At 41.9% G+C, this 9,077-nt stretch overlaps 1 protein-coding gene across 1 annotated transcript in view; it reads left to right on the top strand.

Annotated features, from left to right (window-relative positions):
* The first annotated feature begins 200 nt into the window (after nucleotides 1-200).
* Nucleotides 201-9,077, top strand: part of LOC126593265 (uncharacterized) — a 33,105-nt gene continuing 24,228 nt past the window's right edge. The window contains exons 1-7 of the mRNA XM_050259279.1: nucleotides 201-544; nucleotides 874-1,283; nucleotides 2,287-2,478; nucleotides 2,627-2,866; nucleotides 3,057-3,274; nucleotides 3,575-3,823; nucleotides 4,085-4,295. Of these exons, the coding sequence (XP_050115236.1) occupies nucleotides 878-1,283; nucleotides 2,287-2,478; nucleotides 2,627-2,866; nucleotides 3,057-3,274; nucleotides 3,575-3,823; nucleotides 4,085-4,295 (1,516 nt within the window). The 5' untranslated portion in view covers nucleotides 201-544; nucleotides 874-877. The remainder of the gene's footprint in view (nucleotides 545-873; nucleotides 1,284-2,286; nucleotides 2,479-2,626; nucleotides 2,867-3,056; nucleotides 3,275-3,574; nucleotides 3,824-4,084; nucleotides 4,296-9,077) is intronic.

The following is a 9,077-nucleotide window of genomic DNA, read 5'->3' as shown; positions in this document are numbered from 1 at the left end:
CACACGTCCTTTCACAAACCTAATCAAATCAACACCGTTGGATGAGACGGTTTGGACAACACCATACATTGACAAGAACTAACGGTTAAGATCGAACCAGGCATAAATTAATATAACCTATCTGGCGGTAGAGAATAATAAATTAAAAAGAACATTCCCGTGTCACATGGGCAAAGCGACGTACACTGAAAACCGGCAATTCCAGGTCGACAGACAGCGTGCGCAGAACCGCCCGACACGCACCGCCCGAGCCGGTCTCCAGCCGTTTAAATCACGGCGTAGCAGCTGATGACGTGGACACATCCAGACCGTCCAATTCCACTTCACACCAAAAGTGACTCGGCTCTCGTCTTCGACTGTGCATCTTCAACCTCAAGCACCGAAAAACGCTTTTCCGTATGAAGTGCTTGCAGAAAACCAGCTTTGGCGAAGGGCCGACGAGAAGTGCATAAGTCAATTCCAGTAAAAAGCTGAATGATTCAGATCAGAGAAGCAACGGTTTCAGTGTTGGGGAAAGCAAAAGCTAAAACGCCGCTGAGCTAAGGTGAGCAATGCAGAGGTGCTTTTGGCTTTTGCTTTTTGATGCATTGAATATTTATAATTTTATTTTTCACTTTTCTGTGCTGGTTCCGATTCGTTTTTGAACGGTGGTCGGTTCGGTTTTCTTCTTTATTTTTAGCAAAATTAGGTTTAAAGAAAACCAAGCTTCAATTTCACGCTTGGAAAGTTACAGTTTTGACATCATTGCCTGTGCAACTCTCCTCTCTCTATGTATATTTATGTATGTATGTATGTATGTATGTATGTGTAAGCTTCTCGATGATTCTGAGCTCTCACTCTCACTCTCTGTCGACTGTGTTATTCGAATTTCAGAGAAATGTCGGAGGTGAGAGGATCGAGCTCGTGGAGGGACGAGCTGGCTAGTCTGGTGAGTGACTCGGGGATACGATACGCGGCGGCCGATCCTATGGAAGTCTCTACGGCTTCGTTTGATGCTGGTTTCGCCTCCCGCGAAGAATTGGAGCAATCGGAGAACTTCAAGGATCAGATTAAGGGATTCGCAATCGCTTGGGGCGAGATACTTGTGGATTTGGCAAGAGGATGTAAGGACATTGTGGAGCAGAACATTCTGACCGAGGACTCGTACATTGTCCAAAAGCTTCGGAATCCCTGCGCCAAGGCGTCTGCGAAATTGAGATACTTGAATGAGTTTTTGCCGGAGGATCGCGATCCGGCTCACGCTTGGCCGGTTATACTCTTGGTGTTCATTCTTGCACTTTCAGGTATATTGTTTTGCATTTGTTAAATGTTCAATGTTTGTTGATTATGCACTTGTTGCATTAATTTGATTGTGATAATTGCATAAATATTTGTATTTGTTATTCATAAGACTATTAATTTACTGTTCAAGTGTTTTTTTTGTGATTAAGGTTTTCGATCTGTTTCGAAATGTTTTGGGAGGAGCTACTACGGATCTACCTACTTTTTTTGGATGCTTTCGCATTTTTCGTGTTCTATTTTTGTTCCTAATGTTTTTCGGTTAGTGTTCGGGTTTTGTTCTTTTGATATACCTTATTCAACGGTTGAACAATGTGTTCTTGAGCTCGAGTCTTTCCCCGCTTGATCAATGGATCATGAGTGGCGACATTTGATAATATTTGGACTGGTTCTGATTCAGTTAGCAGAAAGTTGATGCTTAAAATTGCATAATTAATTTTTGCATGGAACCTTCCAAATGTAAGCAGACTGTTAAGGGAAATGTGATTTCAAAACAGAGCAGTCTCTTTTCCATTTTTTCAATCCACGATGCTATGTTGGGGTTTCCATTTTCGCCTCTGTGCATTCTCTAAATAGTTTCTAGGTGATGCAACTTTACTCTGTTGCATTTCATTAAATCTTACGAGGAGTTAACGAGAGAAGTGCTCTACGATTCCTGGAGCCATGCTGGAAAGGATTGTAATCCTCTGGATAAGGCTATACTAGTCTTCTGAATGTTGATAGTATTGGTGCAATGAATAAATATAAGAAAAAAAAATTACTTGAATCAGTCCTCGATGGAGTGGTTTTGGTATTCTTATTCGGCCTTTTTGTATGTAGTGGAATTATTATTTCTTTAACTTTCAACTGTCCTAGTAAAGTTTTTCTAGATTAGTCATTGTTTTTCGTTTGAACTAAGAAAGCTTTTTCAGTAGGAGCTCCAAAACTTGATTTTGACCGCAGTATACATTTGTGTTCTTTCATGGTGTAAGAATGATCTGATATGTCTACATTTCTAAACATGTGCAGCTATAAATGTCAATACCAACCATGACAGCTTGGTCCGATCAGTGAGGAAAGTGCAAATACATCCTCCTAGTGCTAGTCATGTACTACTTCCAGACGGGAGACGATTGGCCTATCATGAACAAGGTGTCCCAGCAAAAAGCACTCGATTTTTACTGATTGCTCCACATTCTTTTCTTTCATCTCGACTTGCAGGTATATAAATCACTGGTACCACTATATTATTTTAGGTGGTTAGAATCTTGGAAACCATAATCTATGCTCTTGCTGAAGAGTCTATGGAATAAAGATATCATACACCGGTTTTTTCCTCCTCCAATTTATGATTCTTTTTTCTCAAAAGGTATACCAGGAATAAAGATATCATTGCTTGAAGAGTTTGGTATCCGTTTGGTCACATATGATCTTCCTGGTTTTGGGGAGAGTGATCCTCATCCCAGCAGGAATCTTAACTCGTCGGCATTGGATATGCTATACTTAGCAAATGCTATTGGTGTTGATGACAAGTTCTGGGTGCTGGGCTACTCAAGTGGAACGATGCATGCTTGGGCTTCTCTCAGATACATTCCTGACAGAGTTGCAGGTATATTACTCGTTTTCTGAAAATTTATGACCATGGTTTAATTTCTATTTGGGTTCTGTGGATGCTTAGCATAATAATATTTAACACCCAAACTCTGAACCTTATTCATGTGAACCCTTATATTCTACCACTTCTCTAAAGATTTATCAGGAATAACTTGCTGTGTTATGAATCTTGAGTAAACTTGCAGGTGCAGCAATGGTGGGCCCAATGATTAATCCCTATGAAACGGGTATGACTAAAGAGGAGAAGAAAAAGACTTGGGAACCATGGGTTCTACGAAGGAGATTAATGTTTTTTTTAGCTCGTAGATTTCCAAAATTTCTCTCCTTTTTTTATCGCCGAAGCTTCCTATCGGGGAAACACGACAGAGTTGATAAATGGTTGTCTCTCTCACTGGGGAAGAAGGTGAGCTCATTGTCATCTAATCCATGAAATATCCTGCAAGGTTGAAAACCTTTTTCTTCCCCGCAGTCAGTGCCAGCTTTAAACAGATTTCTATGTTTCTCATTTCTCTTAAAGCAAGGCATGATCATGCATGCCAGTATATTTTTGTGTTTATAATAAGACTCTTTTTTTCTGCCTTTGGAAGATTAACAACTTCGTATTTTTAGTCACTTTTTAAAACCTGCAGTCTGGACCGCTTCACACATATTCAGGTGTATTCATTGCACAAGGTGTCAACTTTCATATTCTTGATACGTGCAGGATGAAATTCTGATTGAAGATCCAAAAGTTGAGGAACATTTGCAAAGGGATATAGAGGAGTCGATCCGCCAAGGGAGTATCAAACCCTTCATAGAGGAAGCTGTCCTACAAGTATCACGGTGGGGTTTTAGTCTGGCAGATCTTCAGGCACAGAAACAGTGTCAACGAAGAGGATTTCTTGCTTGGCTCTGGAACAGTGAGGCAGAATGCATGCTGACTGGATTTCTAGGCCAGATACACATATGGCAGGTTGGTTAATGTATTTTATTATTTTTCCCTCGTATTTCTTAATTGCCTATCCAACGTTTGCTGCTCTGGTGTTTCTACTATGAATCTTGCGACATTTTACTTTTGTATGTGGCTGGTTTTGCGGGGGTCAGTTATATCATATGGCTGAAATTCCTAACCGAGGACTTAGAACTACTCGCATTCAAAATGCATGCATTAACGTCGGTGCAACTTGGCTTGAGAATTTTGTTAATGACATTATGCCTAATGAAAAATGTGCAGGGAATGGATGATATGGTAGTCCCGCCATCAGTGACTGATTATATAGCACGGGTTTTACCTGGATCTTACGTGCATAAGCTGCCAAATGAAGGTCACTTCTCGTACTTGTACTTCTGCGATGAATGCCATAGACAGATCTTCACTACTCTTTTTGGAAGCCCTCAAGGTCCAGTAGTCGAAAAATTGGATATAGATACAACGTCATTGGAAGGTAACTCAGAAGAGATATCAACAAATGCTTGATACTCTGTCAGAGATCAACTCGGGAAGATAGATCAACAAATGTAGATCAACAAATGCTTGATTCTCTTGCGACTTGCGAATCGTTTCTGATAATTGGTTCCTTTTACGTAGAATTCTGATATGTAAATACCATAGAACAACCGCAGGATGCTCCTCTGCTCAGCAGAGCGTGAAGTTGAGTTCGAAAAGTTTTGGAGGATTAGCGCGTTTGATGACGAGATGCTGTGAAGCAATGGTGCCGCAGTTTACGTGAAGTTTGCGTCTCCTCTGGTGGTATGGTTTTTTCTCACCGTCCACGACTCACTGTATCACATGTGATTCAACAAATGGAAGTTGTTTTCTCTCTTTTGGATTCATAACTCATACGAATGTTTGTATCTAACTGTTAAACATCGAAGGCCACGAAAGGGTAAACAACGTAATGTTTTGTGAGGACGTGTGTCCTGAATGTCGTTCGGATTTGCATATTCTTGACAGTAATAAAAAGTAGAAGCTTTCAGTTTTCCATTTGAATGCAATGTAGATTGTGAGGTGATTTAAATTCTTTTGCTCACACCCAGATTTAAATTCTTTTGCCGTACAAGTATCACGGTGTTTGGCAGATCTTGGGAAGTTGTTTTCGTTCGTTCTTTTGAATTCTTGACAGTAAATAGAGTTTTCCATGGAGTTGCAAAACAAATGGTACATTTTAAAACAAAAATATTGGACGGTTGTGATTTATCCAAGATTTGTACAAAATTTGGCTCCCTCCATTTATCTGCATTCACACATTCTACTGCCTACTGTCTCGATCATCATTCATCTCTCTCTTCTAAATTCACAGCAACAACAATTTCGAATTCAAATTCACCTTCATCTTCCCCTTCGCCACCAATCTTCTTCTCACTGTCACTGCCTCTGCCTCCCAACCTCTTACTTTCCGCAGCCTTACTATCCCCACCACCACCATGTCTTCCAATGACACTGCTGTCACCGTTACGCTGACACTCTCGGCCTATTACTTTGTTGAGGTCCGAATTGGGCTTCCATGGTTCACCGTGAAACTGGCTCTCTCTACGTCAACCCCGACAACCAGGGTGCAGTAGGCCAAATGCAATTCGTAGTCTGTTTGGACGTCTCTCAAAATATATGAACTTCAACACATGGTTTTGCACCCATTCCCCGGGACGATGCCAGATATTGCATCCCCTGTCGCCAAAACAGCCACATCGGCAGACCTGTGTCGGTACGACCTTGGCTTCAGGCAAGGGATCTTGGGGATTGACACCTCCTCATTGGTGTCGCCGTCATCAACTTCCAGTCCACCGCCGTCCTTGAAGATAAACGACTTTATCTTCGGCCTGGGTAAACAAAACATCGCCAATTTTGGCGCGCACAGTCCGATAGTTGGACAGCGGCAGACCCATTCAGAGCGAAAAAGAGGTCCGATTGGTGGAGATTGTACGTGAATATCCACCCTCTTTGCTGCAACGCACCCAGCCGATTTGGCTCTGTCCCAGTCTTCGGGATCATTACCATGCACGTTTGAAGCTCATCCCCAAAGGTGAGGAAGGCTTGAGATTCCAGTAGCTGCAACACCGCTCCTCCTTCAAAATGGTAGGAAATATTCGGGTAAGTGAGGGTGGTGATGGACTCAAGATCCTGGTTGTAATAGCAGACATCGTAAGTCGGGGTCTCGTAATCAAAGTGGGAGAAATAAGCCTCCTTGTACAAGAGGGTGACCGGGGCTGTCCGACTATCGGACTGTGCCCGCCGAAATGGCGATGTTTTGTTTACCAGGCCGAAGATAAAGTGTTTTATCTTCAAGGACGGCGGTGGACTAGAAGTGGATGAAGGCGACACCAATGACAAGGTGTCAATCCCCAAGATCCCTTGGTTGAAGCCAAGGTCGTACCGACACGGATCTGCCGCTGTGGCTGTTTTGGCGACATGGGGACTGCAATATTTGGCATCATCTCCCCAGGAATCGATTTGAAACCATCTGAGGTTTTGAAGTTCATATAATTGGAGGGGACGTCCAAACAGACTACACCACCCTACTGCACCCAGGTTGTCGGGGATGACGTAAAGAAAGCCAGTGTCACGGTGAACCGTGGAAGCCCAATACTGACCTCCACAAAGTAAAAGGTTGAGAGTGTCGGCATTGCGGTGCCGGCAGTGTCATTAGAGGACACGGTGGTGGTGGGGTTAGTAAGGCTGGGAAAGTAAGAGGTTGGGAGGCAGCAGAAGCAGTGACACTGAGAAGACGATTGGTAGCAAAGAGGAAGATGAAGGTGAATTCGAAATCGAAATTGTTGTTGTTGTGAATTAAGAAGAGGGATATGAGTGAGGATCGAGACTGTAGGCAATCGAATGTGGGAACGCAGAGAAATGGAGGGAGCCAAATTTATACAAATCTTGGATAAATCACAACCGTCCAATGTATTTATTTTTAATATTTATTAACCGAGTAAATTTAAATGAAGATGGGCGTGCAGTAAATATTGACGCATGGGATGCTGCTGAATGTGTGATTTTCAACGGTAAATAAAGTCAGTTACAAGCATCGAATGGGGACTCTTTTTGGTGTCCGAGCTATCATCTACTCTCCAATATTGGTGCAGCCAATTTTGTGAGTTTTCTTGTGGGTCTCGTCTCTTTCAAGTTCCAACACTTCTCCATTCTCCCAATCCATTTACCTTCGGTGCGTAGCACAGATTGCAATTCACTGTTGATTTTATTCAATGGTTTAAAATAAATGAACAGTGACCATTGAATTTGATCTAGTAACTTGAAAGTCGGTAACAAAAAAAACAAGCTAAGGGATTTTTATAACATGCCTCTTTATTTTTGACTTTTAAATTGAATAAATCAACCTAAAATAACATGTTGATTAAACAAGGATATGCGATGTGTCTTATTATTTTCCAAATAGTAAATCTCCCACACATCACCTATATCATCCCCCATCTCCAAATCACTGTAAATATTCTCTCACGCTATCTTTAAAGAAAATGCTGTAAAAGCGGTGGCTTTGTCCCATATTACAAAAAAGAAAATGTTGTAAAAGTTGTTGGTTTGAATGCCCACATAGTTTAGTCAAAAGTTAAAATGTAAGGATAACTAAAATGGTGGTATTGTCAGATTTGTTATTGTTGGATGACATGATTTTCAACTTGTATGGCTTGATTTTCAACATGCCTTAACGTGCCTTGTAGACTTATGTACGTAAATGACTGTATAAAGAGCATGCAATGTATGATCAAACAACACACCAGATCAAAAGTAAAAGTAATAATACGAATATCCCTTCCTCCCTCTTTACCTGCATCCCTTTTGTGAAACAATTATGAAAATAAACAGTGTAATACATTGCACCCATTCCGCTTCTATCTCTAGCAAATGTTCTCTCTCGTACTTTTGGCTATTTATAATAGACACTTGGTTATTTAGTCTTTAGTGAAGAGAAGGGTTTTTAGTCTTTTTACACAACTTATTTTTATAATAAATAGTTTGTTTAGGAGAGAATTAAATTGACAGAGGTGTACAACAACAAAAATACGTTCCTATCGAGGAATTTCTGCTGAGTTTTTAGGGGCAAAGCTGTTAGACAAATAGGAAAGTAGTTAGACTTAAATTGTAATTGTACTCCTAACTTGTAGGAGGAATCCTTGCTACTCAAGGAATGTATTTGTATATATACCCTTTCACGTATCAATATATATTATTCAGCCATATATTATTTTTCTATATTGTATCAGAGCAGGTTCAAAACCCTAGCTCTATTTTTTTTCCTTTTTTTCTCGGCAGCCATTCCTGCTGTTCCTTATGGCCGACTCTTCTTCCTCCGATGGCCCCTTTTACATTCATCATTCAGACCACCCCAACCTTGTTCTTGTCTCCAAAAAATTAAATGGTGATAATTACACCTCTTGGACCTGTGGCTTGCAGATTTCCTTGAGTGCCAAGAACAAGCTTGGTTTCATCACTGGCGATGTTCAGGAACCTTCTTCCTCTGATGAACCTAATGCTCACACGGCTTGGCGTCGTTGCAATGACATGATTCTTTCTTGGCTTCTCCATTCCTTGGAACCTGATCTTCAAGAATCTGTTCTCTTTACCACAACTGCTAAGGATGTGTGGGACGACCTTCACGAACGGTTTTCTCAGAGCAACGCGCCTCGTATCTTCCAACTCAACCGTCAGCTTGCTACGATTTCTCAAGGATCCTCTTCTGTCTCTGCTTATTTCATTCGCCTCAAAGTTATTTGGGATGAGCTTGCCTTTTATAGCGATGCTGCACGTGCTCTTGTGGCACCAAGTCTGAACGATAACTCTTTATGCAGTTCCTCATAGGTCTTCATGACTCTTTCTCTGCTATTCATGACCAAATCCTCTTGATGAATCCTCTGCCATGGCTGTCCGCAGTTTTTCCCGCACCTCCTTAGATAGGCCCCTGCTCCATTGTACCTACTGCGACTACGATTTCCATACTCGTGAGACCTATCATAAGCTGCATGGCTATCCCGTTAGCCACCCTCTTCATGGGCAACCCTGGTGACCACCACACTGCGCGTCCACCTTTGGCAGCTCTTCTCGCAACCATCCTGCTGCTTCTTCTGCTCGCAGCACGTCCGCGTATTCCCGCCCTTCCAGCAACCCCTGGCTCTCCTTTGGCAGCAACTTCAGCGCCTTCACACCGCGCTCTTCACCATCTGCCCATCAGGTGCACAACTCTCCCAACCTTCACAACCTGCAGTTAGCCATGCCT

This window comes from Malus sylvestris, chromosome 12 (genome assembly GCF_916048215.2).
Source record: "Malus sylvestris chromosome 12, drMalSylv7.2, whole genome shotgun sequence".
Lineage (NCBI taxonomy): Eukaryota > Viridiplantae > Streptophyta > Magnoliopsida > Rosales > Rosaceae > Malus > Malus sylvestris.
Note: the sequence above shows the minus strand (reverse complement) of the source record. Positions and strands in the feature narration are given on the sequence as shown.